Raw genomic sequence first — 24,163 nt, 5'->3', positions numbered from 1 at the left:
ACAGATTGCTTCCAACTGTTAAGATGTAATCTTAATTTTTAAGTTGAACAAAGTTCTACTGGTTACATTGGTTGAACTGGTTTCTGACATTCTATCCTTGTATTTATTGTCCAGTGTTTGGCTTCAGCATCAAGCAATTTGTCAGAGAAAGTAGCTGTTGTTTCCTATGCAAACGATGCATGCACACACACACACACACACACACACACACACACACACACACACACACACACACACACACACACACACACACACGCACACACGCACACACACGCAACACACGCCCTTCGTCTCCCTGCGTGCCTCTTGGCCTCTATGTGAATGTCTCAGTGTGTCATGTCACCAGCAATGATGACAAATGTCTTTGTTTAAGGCTGCCACACACACACACACACACACACACACACACACACACACACACACACACACACACACGCACACACACACACACTTTAATGTATTACTGACATGTGCTTTAGTGTTTATATTGCTTATAGTTTTATGTATATTGTTACTCTTTGGTGATATTTGTGCAACTTTTGGAGAAAATACTTTTGGTTTCATGTCTGCTGTCAGTCAGGCCACTCGCAGTTGAAATAAACAGACGTATGTTTCAGTGTTATTTAAAATGTATGAGGTAAAATCTCTGTCCCTCTCTCATCATTTCAAGTGTCCTCTCTGGCTCTTCCTCTCTTTTCTTCCCGACATGCATGCGCCACGACGCGTGCCAAAGTCTGGTGCGTAATGGACACCGATCCATCATTTATTCCCCTTCCTCCTCCTCTCCGCCGTGTTCCCGACATGTTGAGATGTCTCGAGAGTGCAGAGAGAGGAGGAGAAAGGGAACAAGTCAGATGACAATAAACCGTTTGAGTCGCCATCTGAAGGGACAATACGCTCGCCAACTTGTGGATGGATGGACAGATGGAGAGGGAGAGACACCGAGAGACGGACGGAGAGGGACACTGAGAGAGAGAGAGAGAGCGAGAGAGAGAGAGAGCGAGAGAGAGAGAGAGAGAGAGAGAGAGAGAGAGAGAGAGAGAGAGAGAGAGAGAGAGAGAGAGAGAGAGTTGATGTCCTTTACGCACATTACGCACAGATCTTTGCTGTGCGTCCTAGTGCGTCTGGTACCCAGAGTTTGCTGAGGAGTTAATGACTGTTTGTGCTTAACTTTTGTATCTAAATGTTTCATTTGGACTCCCGTGTTATTATTTATTCCTCTTCCAGTCTGCTGTGTGTGTCTGCTCGGACTGCTTGGCACTACATGCTGCGACGCTGCTGCCCCGCGGCTTTGGAGCAGGTGTGTAATTCACGGTAACCGTTTGTCTCTCGGTGCATTAGTAAATCTCTGGACGGCTTTTTGGCGTCTCTCCGGCCGGACATGTCGGGACAGAAACCGTCCTTGAAGAGCAGTGGCTCCCCTCAGAGCCGCTTCCAGGTGGATACGGTAACGGAAGCATCCTCTGCAGCAACCATCCCGGCGTCCACCGATGGATCCAAGCAGCCTGAGGAGTCCAAAAGCCGGTTCAAGGTGGTGGGGTTCCTGGACTCAGGAGCCCTGGGCAGCGCGATGGACATCGGGCTCCCGCCTGACGTGTCCTACGAGCCGGACACAGCGAGGAGCGATTCGGTCAGCCTCCATTCTACGGGCACGGGACATACGCACATCTCCGACTCCCACTCCAACACTTACTACATGAGGACCTTCGGACACAACACCATCGACGCTGTGCCGAACATCGACTTCTACCGGCAGACTGCTGCGCCTCTTGGGGAGAAGTGGGGCAGACCGTCGCTGTCGGAGCTGCACGATGAACTCGATAAAGTAACGACAATGAAATGTGTCTTCATTCCCTTAAAATAACTTCACGTCAGTTTTCAAAGCAAAAGTCAACATGTTCAGTTTTCTGGAGAAAGTATTCAGACGTTTTAACGTGAACTTAAAGTAGCAATACCACAATTGTAAACAGAGGTGGACGAAGTATTCAGATCCTGTAATTAAGTAAAAGTAACAATACCACAGTGTACAAATACTTTTATAAGTAAAAGTCCTAAAAATAAATATTTTACTTGAGTAAAAGGAAGACATAGCATCCAAATGTACATATCGAAAGTAAAAGTACTCATTCTGCACAACGACCCATTCCAGAATAACATATGCTATATATGTTTGAATTATAATTATTGATGCATTAATGTTGCTTCTGGTAAAGGAGGAGCTTTTAATTTTTGATAGTTTTATCGTAACCTGTAATAATACATGATACGTGATTTGTTGATTATATATTTGTGTATTTAGTCTGAATCTTAATCTTCAAAGTAACTACATTTATAAAATAAATGTAGTGCAGTAAAAGTACAATATTTGCCTCTGAGGTGTAGTGGAGTAGAAGTATAGAGAAGCAGAAATACTCAACTAAAGTACCTTAAAATTGTACATACAGTACTTGACTAAACGTACTTACTGTCCACTACTCATTTTAAAACACATCATTACAAGTAAACAATCTGCTTGCAACATTTGACTTAAGTATTATTGGTAAGCTTGTGGAAAATCATTTTAAATAAGATACATTTCTATAAATATTATTCTAAGTATGAAAATGTCACTAAATAGCACAAACACACTTGCAGAAAGATTATGGGGATATTTTGCCCTGTAAGTACTTTAAAATTCCTGCTTTCTCAGTTTGCATTTAATTTAATTCATTTAAAGAGTGAACCACTTTCATTTATTCAGGCATGTTTAGTTATGCGAGGTATGTAGAGGTATGCAGAGACTCTGAGTGGGACTCAGTGACATCACTGGAGACATGACCCCAACACACACACACACACACACACACACACACACACACACACGCACACACACGTGCGCGCACACACACACGCACACAATGCTTCCTCTCATGACCCTGCAGGCTTCCCACTCCTCTGATTCAACTAGGTAGCTGTAACATAGACGTACATTGTACATTGATAGTGAGTAGTAGTATTCTGTCAAGAGGATGTTGGATGACGTATGAGCTCTCTGTACAATTACTGACTTACAGATGTTTCAAACAGTTAAATAAACTACATTTTAATCGTTTTATAGTGCAAAAATCAACACACACATATCACCAGACTCTTATATGTTAGATTGGTTGCACACAACTCAATGAGGTCTCAACCTCCAATAATATAATAATAATAATAATAATAATAATAATAATAATAATAATAATAATAATAATAATAATAATAATAATAATAATAATAATAATAAGCTTTATTTGTATAGCACCTTTCATACAAGAATTGCAGCCCAAAGTGCTTCACAGCAAAAACATAACAGAATAAGAGCATTTACAGTACAATAATCACAGTGTTGATGTAAATGAGTCTGAAGTATCATTATTAAAATAGTATAAAATAGCAGAATTAAAATAGTATAAAATAGCAGAATTAAAATAGTATAACATAGCAGAATTAAAATAGTATAACATAGCATTGGAAATCATGCCTCGTTTCCGTATCTGTGCCGTACTTAACGACCCTCCTGCCGGGAAACCACATTCATCACACCATTCTTGTAAATGTTTTAAACAATACAGTATAAGTATATGATAGTTTTTATGATATCTACATCGTACTATACTTACACATTTCACACATAAGACAATATTTCTTTGCAAATGGAGTCACTTCAAGCAGTTCTGAGAAAGTCCAGTTATTGTCAGTTTTAGGCATTTGTTAAACCAATCATGGATGGGCTACTTAATGTAACCTAATGTAACTAATCACAAAGTGTCAGGACCCCCTCTCCGGCCTTTACCTACAAAATGTCACTCAAAGAGACACGTACCAACCAGGAAGAGACTCAAAGTGACCAAAGACAAACATAAAATGACCACAAAGAGACCTAAAACAACAACAAAAAGAGTCTCAACAACTATAAAGTCTGTGTGTCTTGCTCCCACGTAGGAGAGGTGGTGGGCCCGTCTTGCATGTCTGTGTCCAGGGGTCTGTGTACTTAATCAGGATTGGTGTTAGGATTTCAGCTTTATATTAACACTTCATATCATTCTGTCAATCTCACTGTTTAAATGTACTTTCTGTTAGCTTGACTTAAGTTTTCATGAAAATGTGACTTTTCCTATAATGCAAATGACAAAGTTGTGTTTTATCTTTATTCCAGCACACTTGTCGATTTGAGGTGATACAGTAACTCTGAGGTTCAAGAGCTAAATTATTATATTTTTTTATTTGAGGGGAACATTGTTATTGTTTATAAGAACAGCAGTATTGTTTATGAGACGTGATGTCCTCCAGTCTCAAACCCCCTTAAAACTGAAAGTCGGCACTTTTCTGAATGTCAAATTAATGTCAAGTAAATTAATAATTTAAATCACAAGTTAGCAGAGCAAACTTTTTTTTAAATCATATTTTAATGTTTTGATGTGAAATTCATCTCATTTATAATTCAACAGCCAAAACCACACTATCTTTTTTTATAAAGTTAACTCATAATGAATCATGTTGCTCTTCATAACCAACAAATGTTTGTTCATTTAATGTGATTAATCAAATTAAATCAAACAATTAAACAATTGATGTTTAAACGTATGATACACGTAATATTCTTTTCCGTTGATCCACAAATACAAAAAACGTACTTTCTCTTTTACTCACCTGTCTGTGTATTTGTCTTTCACTCCTTTCCTCCCTGGCTGTGATTGGTTGTCAGGATCCATTTGAGGACGGTCTGGCCAGTGGAGAGGAGCCATCAGCAGCTGAAGAGGCGGCGGCGGCCTTGGCGGCAAAGAATGCGAAAGGAGGAACTGTCAAGTTTGGTTGGGTCAAAGGAGTCTTGGTTAGTGTTATGTACAGGAGTGTTAAAGGAGTATCCCTCTGTTTCTCCATGTGATGTTTAATTTGATCTGTGTGTGTTGCAGATCCGATGCATGCTGAATATCTGGGGTGTGATGCTTTTCATCCGAATGTCCTGGATTGTCGGACAAGCTGGAATCGGTACATACAATTAAATCCAGTTTAACTGTTTGCCTTTAGGAGAAGAATCCAAATGTGAGCTAATTCTCCTTCAGAGGGCTTTCTGCCTGCAGACCAGCCAATCAGAGTCTCATTAGATGTATTATTTGGCAGCTACATTACTAACAGGTTAATGTTCTATATTTCTTCATTAACAAATCCCCTGAAAAGACTCAAAAACAACACTGAATGTATCTTCTAACAAGTATTGTGTGCGTATCAAAGCCTGATATATCTTCTTCCTCTTTGCCATAGAGCTCCATTGTTGTCCAAATCTTTATTAAATCACATCAGTGAGCCTCACTGTTGCACTGGCTGACCTGTTCTTATTATTTGCTGCCACAAATCCTCACTTGAGCACCAAATATGGAGTAACCCACCGCTGAAAATAGTCCCCAACAAATGCACTGTTTCCTCCTGTTTGTGTAATGTTTGATAAAAGCTCGGAACTGAGAGCCACACACAGGAAGTCAGAAACTAACATCTTTTCATGGAATATGTTCACATTAATAAATATATAAAATATTTTCCACAGAAATAAGTTAAGCCATAAGATTACATAAATGAGCATTCTGTGAAACCTTAAAACAAGGTGAGTTATCTTTTTTAAGACGTGAATAATATAGTATAGTATATCAATGTTGAAAAGTTGGGCCAGCTCGCTTTCTCATATTAGCTAGTAAGCTAACATAACTACCCCAACGGCTACATGAAACATCTGTTTAACACATCTGTTTTTAGGACTGACCATTGCGATCATTCTGATGGCGACTGTCGTCACCACCATCACCGGTCTGTCTACCTCTGCTATAGCAACCAATGGCTTTGTACGAGGAGGTAAGACAGCAACTGTACACAGGCTTTTATTTTGAAAAAATCATCTGATTAGGGAGGAGATTTTGTTAGTCTACCACACAGTTTTAATGAAATACAGAGGATTCATATTCTGTTAGAACAACAAAGTATGAATTTTTAAAAACCCTAACTGATTGTGAAAATATTTGCATTTACCAACCAAATTTAAGACAATATTTTCAGATTTCTATTGAGAACTAGCTCGTACTACAGGATCACTGACATATTTGAAGTAATAATGATAGCTGCACCAAGGCTCAGTCAGGAGGTTGTAAGAAAACTGTATCAATGTTTCCAGTGAGTCAACATGCTTTGAAAGTGATTATTTTACCAGTGTCCTTGAGATAGAAACTTAATCTTTAAAGTTAACCAGCACCACATGACTAAACAATGATTAATACTGTGGGTCACTGCTGTCCAGGAGGAGCATACTACCTGATCTCCAGGAGTCTGGGCCCGGAGTTCGGAGGCTCCATCGGTCTGATCTTTGCTTTCGCCAACGCCGTGGCTGTGGCCATGTACGTCGTAGGCTTCGCAGAGACAGTCGTCGAGATGCTTAATGTGAGAAATACTTTGGTATAACCATTCAAACATGTCTGTCTGTCTGTCTGTCTGTCTGTCTGTCTGTCTGTCTGTCTGTCTGTCTGTCTGTCTGTCAAACACAAATTCTTAACTGATCTTGTTCCTGCTTTGGTTGTTGGTTGCAGGATGTTGATGCTCTGATGACTGATGAGCTAAACGATATTCGTATCGTCGGGACTCTGACTGTCATCCTTCTGCTGGGAATCTCTGTAGCTGGGATGGAGTGGGAAGCCAAGGTAGGACAGAAAACAGTGGACACCCAAAATCCTCTGCTGACATCTCAAAGACTGACATCACTGTGTCCATCAGTTATACCCTGCTCCTCATCTCTGTTTTTCTCTCTGTCTCTGTCCATCAGGCTCAGATTGTCCTCCTGGTTGTCCTTCTGGCAGCCATTGCAAATTACTTTATAGGAAGCTTCATGTCAATAGAAAGCAAAGAGCCCAAAGGATTCTTCGGCTACAACTGTCAGTCTGCATTCTCTTTGTTTTACCAAAACGTTTGGTCTATTCAAAAGTGTCCCTGACCTAACATTTGCAGTTTTAGAATTTAAATGAAAGGTATAACCTTTATATGCCTTTGTATTTGGCTCCTTCTTCCTACAGCTGCTATCCTTTTAGAGAACCTGGGTCCAGACTTTCGAGAGGATGAGACATTCTTCTCAGTGTTCGCCATTTTCTTCCCTGCGGCCACCGGGATCCTGGCCGGAGCCAACATCTCCGGAGACCTCACGGTGAGTTTTTACATTTTGCATCGTATAGTATTTGACAATCTAATGATGGATGAATTATGTTTGACGGATGTTTGAGTAGTTCTGAAAAAGGGGGAAAAAATCATGCTGAAAATCAGTACACTCTGATTTAACTGTTGTGTGATCTCAGAGGTGCAGCACAATCAAAACTTTGATGTTCATGTTCAGAAGGAGTTAATGTTTCTGTTATCCACAAACATAGCATCCATTGATAGGCAGATGACACACGACTCTATGTCTCTGCTTCGTTTGATGGTTTGAGCCCTGTCAACGCTTTTCAGAAAGTGATCTTTTTTGATTGCATTTTACCACTTAAAGAATAAGGTCACACCATTTCTCTTGGGAGTCAACTGTTCAACTCAAACTCTTTCAAACTTTTATTTACTTTCAAAATACTGCAACCTGGATCCTCACCAAAACTATACTGGGTTCACATATAACTGTAAACCATAGAACTGTTTTTAAGCTGATTTTCAGACTGTACAGTTTAGGTTCTCACCAGTTTACTGTGTCCTGCTGATTCTCTCGCATGAACTGTTCATCACTCCAGGACTTAAGTCTGTGTTGATGCTGCATTTGTTTCTTACAGACTCTGAAACAGTCTTTTGTTGTATTTACTTTGTAATTTCTCTTTGATTTGACTCAAAATCCTTCCTGCTGTTTTTAATGGCTTCTATTTCTATATCTGTCTTTTTATGTGTTTTTTATATATTTTCGGAACAAATTGTATTACATCTTTTTGTATGAAAAGTGTTTTACGAATTAAGTATTTTTAAAATGTATTAATATTAGTTTAACCAGTAGAATTCACTGAAACAATGCTTTCAGCTTTGTATAATGCCTTTCAACTGTTTGAGGCTCAAGGTACATTTTAAATCGAGCAGACAATAAACTTGAAACCCATCATGTCTCCTTCTATAGGACCCTCAGTCAGCGATCCCTAAAGGTACTCTGCTGGCCATCCTCATCACAGGAATCACCTACGTGGCTGTCACCATCTCTGCAGGTAATATTACACACTTGAGTTTAACACTTATCAAGGTGTATGTAACTCGGTCTATTCTGCATCAAACTCTGTTGAGTTTTCCTAGATATGAAGATATTTATAGCTCGTCTTCTAAAACTCATATAAATTCGCTGACTACAGTACAGCTGTACTGAAAAACTGAGGCACAACTGTGATGATATGCTTTTAAACTGTGGATTATTATATGTTGTTCAACACCTGTAGTAAGTATTTGAAAATGCTCAAATATGTGGCAAACATAAAGAGGTGTTTACAGTTGTTCCTTTTTGCTTTTTGATCCTATTAAAAGAAAGAAACATAATTCTCACTATAAAAATAGATAAAGAATAGTTCTGTACACATCTCAGTTACAGTTTCACTTTGAAATGGCCTAGTAGGCGTGTTGTAAGTTAAAAGGTCAAGCTAAAGACAGAAATTAAACTAAAAACAACAAAGAAAAGAATGCAAAAAGTTGTGATTCATCATTGAGTGGTAAATGTCCTGTAGGGATGATAAATACAAACAGAGGGACTGGTTGACTAATCCTCCCTGATGATTTGGCTCTGCTGTTGTTACAATATGTCAGCGTGTGTGTTGGTTTTCTCCTCCTGCAGGCTCCTGCATCGTCAGGGATGCCACCGGCGACCACAACGACACGGTGAGCGACACGGTGAACTGCACCGACGCCGCTTGCACACTGGGCTACGACTTCTCCATCTGCAAGGAGGGAGGCTGTCAGTACGGCCTGATGAACGACTTCCAGGTAACTGACACACACTGGACACTTGATAATGTGGATATGATATGATGACCAATTAGGTAGAATACTGTTTATTTCCTTTAAAACATTCAGGGCAGCTCAGGAATTTCTGTTATATAAAAGCCATCACACTGGCATGGTGTGACGTGCATGGAAACGCCCACAGCTATTGTTTTCTATGGAGGCCTACACATTGACGCCGGTGCCGTGCCAGGATACGACACTGTCCTGTTTCTCATCGTCAACAGTCGACATCGACAGTCCATGAAAGCAGCTATTTTGATCCCATTCACTTCCTGGATTAACAATTTAACCCAGCAACATCTTCTGTGTGTATAGTGTGTGTAACATGGACTTTGTGTGTTGCCCTTAATGCAGCCTTCAAGACCAGGACAAGACTCATTTACCTCAATACTGATATTACTTTCAACATCTTTGCATAATAAAGACACACACTTTACACACCAATATGAAGTGCCTTAAACACTGCTATCTGCAGACACTTGACACACCGCACATCATTCCCTCAAGTGTTTTTGGATGTGATTTCCTTCTCTCTTCGTTTTAATTTGTTACTATTTTGTCTCAAGACTCTTTATGTTTATTTAGTTTATATATTATGAAGAAAGTTTTAGTTTTTCATGCTTCATTTGTATTGATATCACAATACTGATTTTATACTAATGGAGCACCAACCCCATCTGGTCCCTGGGTGTATGCTTTAATGACAAAGATGGAAGTCAGGTGTATAAATTATAAATACCTGTTAACTGGCATTAACAGACTGAAATGTTTCACAATGCTGCTCGTTTTTTCTGCATGCTGTCTTAGATGCCTGCACTGTTTGTGTGTGTGTGTGTGTGTGTGTGTGTGTGTGTGTGTGTGTGTGTGTGTGTGTGTGTGTGTGTGAGTGTGTGTGCGCGTGCGTGTGTGTGTGTGTGTGCATGTGTGTGTGTGTGTGTGTGTGCATGTGTGTGTGAGACGGAGCTGTTCGCAAACAAAGTGCAGCAGTGATAATAGTGACTGTTGTTTTCAGTCACAAGGTTGGAGCTGGTTGGAGCCTGAGCTGAATGAGAGCATTGACAACATCCACCTACACACACACACACACACACACACACACACACACACACACACACACACACATGCACACACTAACACACACACAGCTCACTGACACTGATATCCCTGACATTGTGCACAGTCTCGTCCGTTGCTACAGACTGTTGCACTTGCTCTTGTTTTAATACAATTCTTTATTTTAAGTTCTGCTCTGTATCACTATAATGTGTCCAACAGAAAAGCAGCTGTAAATAAGTCTAACATGTGTGTGTGTGTTTTTTGTCCTCTCACATGCTAACAGACGTCACATAAGGTTGGTAGGTGTTGATGTTTGAGAACAGAGCTGCCTTCTGTACTTTGTTTCAGTCAGTAATAAGAAATATTATGTTATAAGTGGATTTTCATGTTCAGCTTGTTTAGGAACAAAACAAATGTCATGTCCTAACTTTATTACTGAGCGGCAGCATTGGGTTGGCTGTTATGCTGCTGTTAAATGTGTCTCAGCTCGGTGTGTTGAGTCCAGCTGGCCTCAGATCACACAACGAAAATCTCAGAGTTGCGTTGATTGTGATATTTAACAAAAACACACAGTCCCTATAGAGCACATTGTGACACGTTCTGTCCCAGACACAACACTAAATACCAACTCTAAGAAATAATAATGTAATAACAATAGATTAGATTAGATTAGAGATTAGATTAGTAGAGGTGTCCCTGACTAAGAATTTAAATAGTTAAATCAGATTGGTCATTGGTCATTGATCATAGACTGATTGTTGAACCGTGTTTTTATTTTATTTATTAAGCTTTGAGTATCTATATAAAAACAACAAAATTATTGGCCGAGCTACATGTGAATATCACTTAGCTGTAGGTGTCAGTAGTACTAAAACGGAGCGGTGATCTATAGACAGCCGTACCGAACACGATTTCTTACCGTGCTAAATAGAACTTTTGACTCTGATCCTTTCCCCCCCATCGTAGTAGTCAACGAGAGAAAGAGAGACATATGCAAAACAGCTGCTAACAGTTGCTTCTGCGTGTAACAAAATCCCATAATTTCTTACTTGGATGGCAACTCAACTCTACGCTACTTGTTTACACACCTTGAATAGTCAGTGTGAACCTAAATATGTGTGTGTGTGTGTGTGTGTGTGTGTGTGTGTGTGTGTGTGTGTGTGTGTGTGTGTGTGTGTGTGTGTGTGTGTGTGTGTGTGTGTGTGTGTGTGTTTGTGGGATTTCCAGGTGATGAGTCTAGTGTCGGGCTTCGGTCCTCTGATCTCCGCAGGGATTTTTTCAGCCACTCTGTCGTCGGCTCTGGCCTCGCTGGTCAGCGCACCCAAAGTCTTCCAGGTCAGAAGGTTTATCATCTTTATTACAAGATAAAGCAACATCAGCATCACTTTACACAGACACTAAAACAGCCTCTGACAATAACTGTAAATTGAACATATGTATCATCAGCAACAGAAATAGTGAACTGAAGGAGTAACGTATGGGTATTATTTTTAATGGCTTCTTAACAAAAAGCCAATGACATAAAAGAAAATTAATTTGAAATACATTATGGCTTAGAAAATTTTTTTGGTCAAACATCAATTTCCAGAAAACGTAGATAAAAAGAACAGTTTTATTACCGCACAGACCAAACATGAGCCCGATCCAACCATTTTAATGTCAAATCTCTCTCCAAACAACTGAATTAACAAATGAAATGAATGAATGAACAAAAGCTATTGTGATTCTAGGCTTTGTGTAAGGACAACATCTATCCAGGACTGGGTATGTTTGCAAAGGGTTATGGGAAGAACAACGAGCCTCTCCGTGGTTACGTTCTGACCTTCTTCATCGGCCTCGCCTTCATCCTCATTGGTAGGTTGCTGTATGTTACTGTTGCAGCTAAAGCTTTAACTCCTCAATAAGAACCAGAGTGAACAGTTTGTATTGAATATTGAAGCTCTCTGTTGTTGCCTCTTAGCGGAGTTGAACATCATCGCTCCCATCATCTCCAACTTCTTCCTGGCCTCATACGCTCTCATTAACTTCTCCGTCTTCCACGCCTCCCTGGCCAACTCTCCAGGTAAACCCACAGTTTCATTGATTCAGTCTTGATATATGATGAGATATATTAGAGACTCTCTAACCTTTTAGATACATTAAAGGGGAAAATTACACATTTTTACCATATTAAATGTTTCTTTGCTTGGTTGCCCTGGACGTTTGTTAGGTTCAGTCGGACAAAAGAAAAAAAAAACTTGGATACTCTTCGGTTTTTGCTCAATTTGCCAACACTCATACTTATATGCCTGTACTTGGTAGTAAATAACTATTTGGGTAAACCTCAACTTTCAGCCTTACTAAGATATTTATTTTCTTACTCTGTCCTTCAAGGTGAGACGAGTATAAAGCTGCCAGTGTTGTACTGAAAGATAACCTGATGTCTGTTGTTGCTTTGCCTTCAGAGGACGACAACACTGTAATGAGTCTTGAATCTTTGGACAAGTTTGCCAACAATGTTTATAGTTTTATGTTTTATAATAAAACTCCAGTGGTAACAAGTACATTTCGAGGCTGCACTTAAATAAGAAATGATGTAATTGGCTGTGATTAAACTAAAGTTGTGGAGCCAAAGAACCACAATATTTACAGCTTAAAGTTAGCTAATTAGCCATTTTTATTTATTTATGCACTTCAGGATGAGGGTATCAAACATGGATTGTTAAGCCCTCTGCGTGTGTAAATGTGTAAAAACAATGATTGACCTCTTACTCATAACTAAAACTCTGATTAAGCTCATGGATTTGGTTCAAATGTGTCCTTGTATTATGGTCCGTTAATATTTGCTAATATTAGCATGGCTCTTTTTGTCACATTCACATCTGTCACCACAGGATGGCGTCCCAGCTTCAAGTACTACAACATGTGGGTGTCTCTTGCCGGGGCGGTCCTGTGCTGTGTGGTCATGTTTGTAATCAACTGGTGGGCAGCTCTGGTCACTCTGCTCATCGTCCTCGCTCTCTACATCTACGTCAGCTACCACAAACCTGGTGAGGACATGATGATCTCACATTTTGCTATGAAGCAAAACTGATCAGATACCAACCACCATCAATGATGAAGCCACTGACAATGTGCCCTAAAATGCAGTTCCTCTAATGGCCACTATATGCTGGCTGTTTTACTTCTGCTGAAATACAACAATATAGTGCTGCGAGGAATTAATCCGAAAATGAGTTAGCATTATTGCGCCTCCTGTTCCCTCAATGTCGATGGGTTTTTTGAATGAGTATTTAGTTAGATGTGTGAAATAAGGTCTGTGGTTAACACAAGGTTTAGAGATTTTAACATTTTGTTCTATGACATTAAATATGTCATATGACATTTGTGAATTAGAAGCTTTTACTTGTCTGAAAAGTGGCAAAATTAGACTACTAAAGGTCATCACACTGAACACAAGTCCGCCTTTAGCTCGGTGATGGTGACATTAAGTAGATGGTGTTGTTTGTTTATAGCCTAACATTAGCCTTTTACTTCTGCCAATTTCATTTGCTCTTAGTCTTACTCATGAAGTGGCGTTCATTATTTTGCTAAACAAAACATGTTAGTGCCTTAAACGTTTCTTTGCCACAGAGCATATTTTCTGTAGTAATCCAAAATCCAAAGGAAAAATCCCATTCGTTTTTTGTCGAAGGAACCATTGCGATGTTAACTTCCGGGTTACTACAGACATATCATCAGTACTGTATTACCACAAGGATTTAGGGGATTAGTCGCTATATCCCACTGATTCTCTGATCTGATACTGATCCAATACCAGTGCTCTCTTTTTCACAATTATAAAACCTGTATAACACACTGTGTGAAACTCATTGGAATCATGTTTATTTCAGGGAACATAAGGTCAGGGATACTGTTGCACTAACAAACTGAATTAGTGAATGAATGTGACTGAAAAAGAAAATGTTATTTGGACATTGACAAATAAAGATGTATCTAATGTTGATTGGTCATGTCATGGCAGATACCTGATCCACTTAAAAAGGTCAGCATCGGCGATACTGATCCAGTATATCGGATCAGTGCATCCTCATTTTTAAGTGAAGTAGTGTCTGCTAATAACCAAAGAGTGAAGTTCTTCTAATTTCCTTCGAAACTGAAGCACTTAAAAAATATGATATGTCACAATAAAGTAGCAAAGATCAGAGAAAATATCAGAGAAAGTTTTATTTGTACAGCATAATTATGTTGGTAACCACCAACCTACTGTACTCTGTCCCACTCAACTGCCTTTTTCATTCCGCTTGACACTTAACATTAACTATGTGTGTGTGCTGCAGATGTCAACTGGGGTTCGTCCACTCAGGCTCTGATCTACAACCAGGCTCTGACACACTGTATGAGCCTTACTGGAGTAGAGGACCACATTAAAAACTTCAGGTCAGTTGGAAGTTTTAGATTTGGACTTTGGTTCTGGTTTCATACATGCAACTGTTACAGGTTTTACAAATGCGAAAACATGTATCCATTTAACCAGTACAAGATAAGTGCTATCTTCTTGTTAGCAAAATGATCAATTGATTTCCCTGTTTCCAGGCCGCAGTGTCTGGTGATGACTGGTTATCCAAACTCTCGTCCTGCTCTGCTTCAACTGGTTAATTCTTTCACCAAGAACGTCGGCCTCATGGTCTGCGCTCACGTCAGAACTGTACGTACAGATTCAAATCAGTCTGTGACCTTCAGTACATTCTTTATATCGCCAAAATGCTTTCTGCATGATGGTAATCTTCTCACCTGTGTGTCTCTTCTGTTCAGGCGACCCGTCGGCCAAACTTGAAGGAGTTGTCTCAGGAAAACGCCCGCTGTCAGCGCTGGCTCAATAAAAAACGTATCAAGGCCTTTTACACTCATGTGTTCGCTGACAACCTGAGGCACGGGGCGCAGTTCCTCATGCAGGTATGAACACCTGGATGAACATTTAATTCAGTCAGGTCCACAAGTGAATGCACATTTGATTTATTAATATTTATTTATTTAATATTAACACTTTTTCATACGGACACCTATTTTCTATTCCTGAACATTTTGTCAGGATTATAAACATTTTCTTCATGGCATCATGTTGTTTAATAATTGTTATGCCTTGTTCTCTATTAAGTTTTAATTGTATTGTTTTGCTTACTTGTTTGTTAATTGTGATAATATATCTAGTTATATTGTATACCAAACCTCCTTCATTAAAGTAAAAAATTAAAATTAATAAAGTCACATGTGTGTTCTCTGATGTTCAGGCTGTCGGTTTGGGTCGTCTGAAGCCCAACACGTTGGTAATGGGTTACAAGAACAACTGGTGTGATGGAGACATGAGAGATGTGGAGATTTACATCAACACTTTACAGTAAGGACTGGTGTGTCTTCTTAAAAGAGCTACTAACAAATTTACAAAGGTACACAGTTGAGGTTTGGGATTCGTGCCATTTTTGGGGTTGGTGTCTCCAATTGGCTACATATATAAAGTCATATGTCTACATACTTTTGAATACAGCCTGAGGATATTTAGCCTGAGAAGCATAACTCAGGTCAAGATAACCCTATATATATTTTATACAGGGATGCAGCAGCGCAAACACCAGGCCGAACATGCCATTATCAAACGTTACAGGAGCTTGTTTCGTGATCATTTAATAACACAAGTTACTCCTGATCTAGATGTACATTAAAACAATTTGTATATATCCTCACCCCCATTACACCTGTTAATTTATGTCCTACGTCGTGGACATTTTGTTTTGACTTATTAGCAAAATCTCAGTAGATTCAAGGAGGATCAGTTTTGGGCAGGTTTACACCTAAAGATCTGGTTCCTGAAACAACACAGGGATGATACATTGTTTAAATGTTCCAACTGGTCCGATTTGGGCAAATATTAAAAGTCTATATAATAAAAGTCTTGTGGTGGAAATGTCGTTTAAATATCTTAATGGTCCGTTCCTCACTCACCACTGCTAGAAGACTATGAGGCTGCAAACCGCACCAAAGGAATTAAACGTTTGATTTAAACTAAACAAGGCTGGTGTGAACACGCCCTTAGACTTTCAGTCCTGTTCCACACTTGCATTAGAGAACAGCACACTCAGAGATGTTGAGAAGTCACAATAAATTATGGAAATAAAAGACTGAAATAAAACTGACTGTACCATCTCTAAAACAAATTGTCTTGGTTTAATGTACCTCCACAGCTGGAATTCTTAAATTGTATACTCCAGTTTTACATTAAAACCACTCCACTGTCTGCTACAGTGGACATGCTATACTAATCGTAATTTATTTTTATTTTTCATCCAAATAATTCATAACTTAGACTGAATGTCTTGGTAGGCTGCATAGATGTGTTTATCTATTAAACAGATTTCTCGAGCAGGACAGTAAAGTTTGATTATCTGTTCTATGATGCAGCTGAAGCGTATACTCAGGGGAAATATACAATACTGAACAGTGGAATCTGGCTACGGGGAGGACGGTGGAAGAACCAGCAATAAATACACTTTATTATTCAAGCTCTGTCTGCCCCGTTGTCACCTCTCCTCAGTAACCTCCAGCTGTTCACACAACTTTTTAAAAGCACAAACAATGAAGCGAGCAGTCAGCAGTCAGCGTCAGAAACTGAGACTCTCTCGCCAGGTGAGCGACACGTTTTCCTCCCAACGGAGGAAAAAGCACCTGTCGCCGGTATCACTCTCGGAACACACAGCGGACTGCTACCAGCGGGCCCTTAGCCCACAGAGATTCATTTTCAGCTGGGTTTTCAGTCCGCTTTTCGTCCGGTTACCACCGCAAGCCCCTCTCGTAGCCTTCCGTTATTTACTTTTAATAATACCTAATCAAACTCCCGCCCACTGGTTTCGTCTCTGTCCTGAAGACACTTATGGGCCACGGAGAAATTCTTTCAGCACCGGCTACGAGGAAAGGAGAGAGGGACGGGGATACGGGACCTCTTACATTATTCCTGCTAACCTTTAATCGGTCTCGGGAGTTAGGCTCGGCTTGTTATCCTCAGTCTAAGACAACCACTAGGAAAAAGGCCTCTTATACAAAGACGAGAATCACAGTCAACTCTCTGGATGTCTCGATTGAAGAAAAGTGAAAGGAAGAACTCCGAACTAAGGCTTTCTTAAGTTTTCACAACGCTTTTATTTTCTATACGTTTAAGTTTATCAAAAAATGGAATACAAATAATTAAAATAAAGAACCGTTTACAATATGACAGTTATTCAAGTGACTTACTCCAAGTGTTTGGTTATTGGAAGTCCCGTTATTCAGCTCAGGTTCATTGATGATCAATTTGTTTTTTCTCTATTCTAGCTCCAGCGGTTAAATTATTAAGTTTCTGTTTTGATTTCTCTTGAAAATGCAACTGGTTATTTCCAACGATCAAAACTCGTTTACAATTCTGTAACTTCATCGATCTCTAGAAGCTCTTAGTTAGTTAATTAAAATGTAATTACCTCGCCAGAGTTTCATATGTCTCGCTATAGTTCAAGAATCATGATATCTTATGTCAAGCGTGTTAGGGCTCCGCTGCCCATCACTATCAGCCTCCTGACTTGTCAAAAACATCCCCTTATATCTTAAGGCTCGTTCCTGCGCATTTTACACAGGACATGCAAGCGTGTTCTCGATGGACGTTTTTTCTATTGTTTCTTCCAAGAACCAAAACAGCTGTGAGTAGCAGTTAACCTATATATCAGAGGTCAAAAGTTTAGTCAACTGTCACCGAATGTAACACCTAGAGCCCCTATTGTTAGAGGAAGTGGTGTCTTACTGGCCTCAGCAGGGCCTCAGAAATGCAGTAGATCTCAGTTGGCCAAATCCTGTCACGTCTCCTAATCATAGGGCATGACCTTTTTGTAAACTCATAAAAAGAAAATGTCATTACTATGCATAAAACATATAATCACAATTATTACAGATGAAAATACAATATTTATTTTATTTTAGGAGTTGTTAAAATTAACATGTACCTCCCTTCACACAGTTCCAATTAATGGAAGAAAAATTATTCTAATGAGGCGACTATGAGTACTAAAGATTCCTGTACTCTAATTTAACTTTAACACAAGTACTACTATATATCAGTACTTCAGCAAGCAAATAAATGATAAAATATAACATATTTAACTTTAAGATAACCCATAAGTTATTTAAGTTCATTCTATGTAATTGACACACATCTTCTGCGATAATGACAAATACTTCATCCATATGTTATCCTGACCATAAATATATATATATATATATATATATATTTTAATATAAATATAGTCAGCACTTATATCTTACAGGGGGTAAAACCTCTCCTTAGGCTGTACTACTTTTTTGTGCCTATTTTTGGAGTGCCTGTGCCCCTTAACACTCATCGACGGATCATGCCGTCACAACAACGTAAAGAATAAACGCATGAATGTGAATTGCACCCCTATCCACTTCTCTCTACACAGCGATGCCTTTGACCTGCAGTTTGGAGTGGCAATCCTTCGTCTGCAGGACGGACTGGATATTTCTCACATCCAGGGACAAGGTACCGCTGTCTTCTTCTGTATATCTGTCTATCTATCTATACTGCATGTAGTGTACTGCATCTGTCTCCCTGTCTGTCCCTGTAGACGAGCTGATGTCGTCCCATGAGAAGCCACCGATTGGCAGTAAGGAGGTGGTGGTTTCTGTCAGTCTATCTAAAGACCCAGACTCTGAATTCTGTCCTTCAAAAAACACCAACAACCAAAGCAGTCCGCTCATCATGATGGGTACACTTGAACACTCATCTACACAGTTTTTTTCTGGTCTATCTTTATCTTTATCCCTGCATGATATAGTGTCCAGTTTAGCATAGCAGGAGCAGGGTCAAACTGCTAGCAGAGTTTGATTCAATTAACAACGTGTAAATCAAACAGCTTTGAAGTTATTGTTTTCTCTTTGATTGATCTCTTTGCTGAACAGATAGACATTCATCTTCTCATCTGACACTTGTGTCAAAGTGTTTCTTTATCCTGTGTCTTATCATGTCATGTGATGTCACCTGCTACAGAGACCAAGTCTCCTCTGAGTCTGACCGACCAGCGTCTGCTGGAGACCAGCCAGCAGTTTAAGAAGAAACAGGGCAAAGGAACCATAGATGTCTGGTGGTTGTTTGACGATGGAGGTCAGTTTGTCTAATACACTTGCTTCACACCACAGCTTACCTCTAGACCAACTTTGTCTCCACCCTCCGGCAGTTGGAGTAATTACTATAGAGAGGCGTAGTCCCACCCTTTCCGGTGCACCACCATGGGCGCTTATTTCAGAAAAATATATATGGTGTTCAACGGGGACACAAAAAATGTTTTGCCATGAATTACACATGCAGTATGATGTTTATCAGTTTAAAAGATAATTTTGTATGTCAAGAAAGTCTCAGACTTTCATTAATTTGTTGAAGTATAAGACTGTGAATATACATAATTAGAAATACTACACACCCAAAAGATGTGTAACTGACTTTTTGTATTTTGTAGTCCTACTCACAGGAGCAACTTGTGTTATTTCGATTCTGACTGGCTGGATAAAACACATAAGATTAAATTACTTTACCTTTGTGCGTTCAACCTAGCTAAGCTACCTAGCTAGCTAGTAAGCCAAGGTAACAGTTGGTGACGTATATTGTGCGAGACGAGGGATGTAGTTCACTAAGCGGTTTCACACAAAACTAAATGTTAATACGACAAACTGCGACTTTCTTGACTTGCAAAATTATCTTTTAAATTGACAAAAATCATATGTGTAAATTATAACACAATTCAAATGGGATCAAAACATAATTTGTCTTTGGCCGTTGAGGACCTTTAAGGAAAGCATAAGAAGCATAAGAAGCACGCTTTATACAGAATTATGCTCATTTCTGTCAGAACCATAGTGCATGAGATACACTTTGTTTAAAGTCTTTCTTACGTCACATGACATAGTCTATCTCTTCTGTTTTGTTACTGAACCAACTAACTAATGATTTTTTGTATGCTTTTATATTCTTGGATATGGATATTAACACATATAAGAAAGTACAGCATACACAGCATATACAGATTGATCTTAAGTTACAAAAAAGAAGTTCACCCACTGTGAATGTACTGCATAGTAGGGGTTTGGCAACAGCAACAACAACAACAACAACAACAACAACAACAACAATTACAGACGAGAGGAGAAGGATTCAAACATTAACCTTTCTTGTGTTTGCAGGTCTGACTCTACTGATCCCCTTCCTGCTGACCAACAGGAGCAAGTGGGGCGACTGCAGGATCCGTGTCTTCATCGGCGGGAAGATCAACCGCATCGACCACGACCGCCGAGCGTGAGTCATATCAGCTATCATCTTATTTACACTTCATACACAGAGTGCATTCTGTATGTTGATTATTGTGTGTGTATGTGTGTGTGTCCCGTCAGCATGGCCACGCTGCTCAGCAGGTTCAGGATCGACTTCTCTGACATCCACGTCCTCGGAGACATCAACACCAAACCCAAAAAACACAGGTACGACCTCTGATTAGTCTGCCTCTTCACTTCAATTTATTGTGATTGATTTTTATTGAGTGAGTCCACCTGATGATTTAAAGGATGTCAAAATTGGTAGATTTTCAGCACAAATGATGAGAATCCTTTTTAAGCTATAGAGCTCCGCTGATGAATGTGGGGCAATCATTTATTTCAACTTTAAGTTTATTGGATTAATGTGTCTGTCACACATAACTTGGACATAAACATAAAACATAACAAATTTAGCAAAATACTCTTTAAACATTCATCCATGAACATATTGTTTAGCAGTACCTGGAAAATGACCCTTTACCTCTTTTTTCTTGCAAAACCAAACCGGGCAAACATAGTAAAAAATGTATTTGTAAAAGGATAAAGATTGAAAAGCAAGTTCAATTATTATTTTTAAAAGAGCTCAAGCCGCTATTAGTAGATTTTTAATAGGATTATAGAATTTTTACAAATTATTCGAATGGCAGGAGTTGGAAGAAAACAAGGGTTTTTGTTGCTTTCGGTCCATTTCCAGTCATTCTTGATAAAAATGTCCACGGGTCGGATCCTTTGGATTTACCACAAGGAGTCGAAGAAATTGCACATTTTTAAATCCTACACATAGCAGCTTTAAACTGAAGATGAAAACATAATTTAAACACCTTTAACATGGTTTCTAGCTCATTAGGAACCTGTTACAGCTGAGTGGAAGTGAGAACATCTCTGTACTAAAGTGGCGTCTCTGTGTGGTTCTGCAGTAAGCTGAGTTTTAAGGAGCTGATCGAGCCGTACAGGCTGAAGGAAGACGACATGGAGCAGGAAGCGGCAGAGAGGCTGAAGGCCCAGGAGCCCTGGAGGATCACTGACAACGAACTGGAGCTCTACAGGGCCAAGGTCCTCTACATACAGCCGACACATGCACTCTGTTTACTGTGAAGTTAGAGCTGTTTAACAAGGAGATGTTAACGTCAACATGATGTCTGTGACTTTCAGAGCAACCGTCAGATCCGACTGAACGAGCTGCTGAAGGAACACTCCAGCGCGGCAAAGCTCATCGTCATGTAAGAACCTACTTGTTTGAGTGGAGCTGTCTTCTTCACCTTCATGTTTTGTTATATTCAGTCATTACTATGTAACTCGAGTTGAGGACAAACCTGGACCAGGTGTTCACATGACCTACATTAGTAAAAGTACTAATACCACACTGTCAAAATACTGTGTTAAAGTAAAAAGTCCTGCATGTAAGTAAGTATAATCAGGAAAATGTAGTTAAAGTATTAAAATTGTCCCATGTGACTGTTGTACAATTACATATCATTAGATTTACATTATTAGATTATTACTTATGCATTAATGTAAAAACAGAATTTTACTGTTGTTGTTGGTTGAGGAGGACCTCATTATGAACTATAAAATAATGATTATTTTCATTATGGATTAATCTGATGATTATTTTATACATGAATCGATTGATTGTTTGGTTTGTAAAAATAGTCAAAATAGTGATAAATCAGTCACAATTACCCAGAGCCCAAAGTGACACCTTCACAAACTTTGTTTATTCCAACCAACAGTCCAAACCTCAACATTATCACTAATACGTAGTTATTAACATTAGGAAAAGGAAAAGCAGAAAATCTTCACATTTGAGAAGCTGGAACCATGAAATGCTCTTTATCAATATATATATATATATATATATATATATATATATATATATATATATATATATATATATTATTTTATTGATTAATTGACTTATCATTTCAGCTGTATTTGTATAAACTGTTGGTTAAATTAATTTATAAATAAACTAACATGAAAAGAAAAAAACTCCAGTAAAGTACAAGTACCTCAAATGTGTAGTTCAGTACAGTATTTGAGTAAAGGTACATACCACCGCTGCATGACACAATAAACTGGTTTGAATCTCCTGGTAGCATATCCAAAATGATAAATAATAATAAATATTTTTTGTGATAACTTCTTTATTCTCAGGAGCATGCCTTTGGCCAGGAAGGGCACGGTGTCGAGCGCCCTCTACATGTGCTGGCTGGAAACTCTGTCCAAAGACCTCCCACCTCTGCTGCTGGTCCGAGGAAACCACCAGAGTGTCCTCACCTTCTACTCCTAACACACACACACACACACACACACACACACACACACACACACACACGTACATGGGCAACACACACAAACATGGTGTGTGTTACAGTACTACACTGCCTGCAGCTGCACAAGAGCAGAGATATTATCATGCTTAAAGTTTTGTGCCACAGATCTGAAACTCTCCTGCTGTGAAAAGAGAAAATCTAATTTTGCATTTCCATTCAGCTTCACTTCAGTAAATTTCTGTTTCATTAATAAGTTAATCAACCCAATCAACATTTAGATGGCTTTTTCTTTTGTCTTCGACAATAACCGGCTGTATATTCTATGGCTTCCGTGTGTTTTTATTTAAACTACAGTAAATATTAACTTATTTTATTGTTTATTTATATTGATAAAATCATGATTTCAGAATGTTTTCTGGTATTCAGGTGACCTGTGATTATGAAGTGGTATTTTATTTTACTGGGTTTCAAGTCGCAAGACACGGTATCTCTTATTTTGTACATTACTTTATTAAAATATTAACTAAACCACATGGTTCTGTCACGTTTCTTTCCAATCAGCTTTTTCGAATTATTTGTGGATCATTTTAGCTTCTCTTGACCCCAAATTGTTGTAAAGAAACTAGTATAAAAGTAGTTTCACCCACAGATAATAAAGTTTTACCTGATAACATGAAATAAGCTTAATGCAGGGACAGAATGTAACTAAGTACTTTTACTCAAATGTTGTACTTTAAGTGCACTTTTGTATATTACTTTACTTGAGTATTTCCATTTCATGCTATATTTATACTTCTTCTCCACTACATCTCAGAGAGAAATATTGTACTTTTTTACTGCACTACATTTATCTGGCTTTATCAGCTTTAGTTACTTTGCATCTTCTACATTAGTAATACAAAATACAATCCACACTACATTCTGGTTAATTAAACTACACAGCAGTATATCTTTTTTTTTTTTTATTAACCCAATTTTTACCAGCTGCAACATTTAAGTGTTTATAATTGTAATCCAATAATCCAATGTACAGTACAGTATATTATTCTGAAATTGGCCATTCTACTGCATAATGGCCAATTTGAGAATGCCACATTTTTGCATAATGAATACTTTTACTTCTGATACTTTAAGTATGCACCATTATTAAAGCAGGACTTTTTATTGTAAAATAGTATTTCTACACTGTACTTTAAAAGGTCTGAATACTTCTTCCACCACTGCCTTACATTTCCATACTGAAAATCATTGTTCACTTTAATACAGAATATAATCTGTACTGTTAAAGCCTGTCTGTTTTTGTTGTGTTTCTTCAAAATACATTTTATCTGCTTTTTTATTTGTTTGAATATTGTAAATCTGCTATATTATTATTATTATTATTATTATTATTATTATTATTATTATTATTATTATTATTATTATTATTATTATTATTATTC

The 24,163-nt window shown here is 38.6% G+C and overlaps 1 protein-coding gene across 1 annotated transcript; it reads left to right on the top strand.

The window, feature by feature from the left end:
* The first annotated feature begins 1,381 nt into the window (after window positions 1-1,381).
* LOC115014098 (solute carrier family 12 member 2) lies at window positions 1,382-23,254 on the top strand. Its single transcript, XM_029440749.1, has 26 exons — window positions 1,382-1,825; window positions 4,730-4,855; window positions 4,938-5,013; window positions 5,773-5,868; window positions 6,308-6,447; window positions 6,594-6,704; window positions 6,827-6,935; window positions 7,074-7,201; window positions 8,141-8,225; window positions 8,840-8,988; window positions 11,293-11,400; window positions 11,796-11,919; window positions 12,026-12,127; window positions 12,939-13,094; window positions 14,385-14,484; window positions 14,641-14,752; window positions 14,860-15,000; window positions 15,336-15,442; window positions 18,543-18,622; window positions 18,708-18,848; window positions 19,130-19,243; window positions 20,317-20,428; window positions 20,524-20,610; window positions 21,363-21,498; window positions 21,598-21,665; window positions 22,603-23,254. Exons 1-26 carry the CDS (start codon window positions 1,382-1,384, stop codon window positions 22,736-22,738), a joined length of 3,288 nt encoding a protein of 1,095 aa, XP_029296609.1. The 3' UTR covers window positions 22,739-23,254.
* The last annotated feature ends 909 nt before the right edge of the window (window positions 23,255-24,163 follow it).

Source organism: Cottoperca gobio, chromosome 9 (assembly GCF_900634415.1).
Source record: "Cottoperca gobio chromosome 9, fCotGob3.1, whole genome shotgun sequence".
Classification (NCBI taxonomy): Eukaryota; Metazoa; Chordata; class Actinopteri; order Perciformes; family Bovichtidae; genus Cottoperca; species Cottoperca gobio.
This window is presented reverse-complemented; position numbering and strand designations above follow the sequence as displayed.

Excerpts from the sequence above, each read along its gene's own strand:
- LOC115014098 (XM_029440749.1), top strand. The coding sequence starts at position 1,382 with ATGTCGGGACAGAAACCGTCCTTGAAGAGCAGTGGCTCCCCTCAGAGC. Across the intron at positions 6,448-6,593 it reads CAGTCGTCGAGATGCTTAAT|GATGTTGATGCTCTGATGAC; the intron begins GTGAGAAATACT and ends TGTTGGTTGCAG. Across the intron at positions 15,443-18,542 it reads ATTTACATCAACACTTTACA|CGATGCCTTTGACCTGCAGT; the intron begins GTAAGGACTGGT and ends CTCTCTACACAG.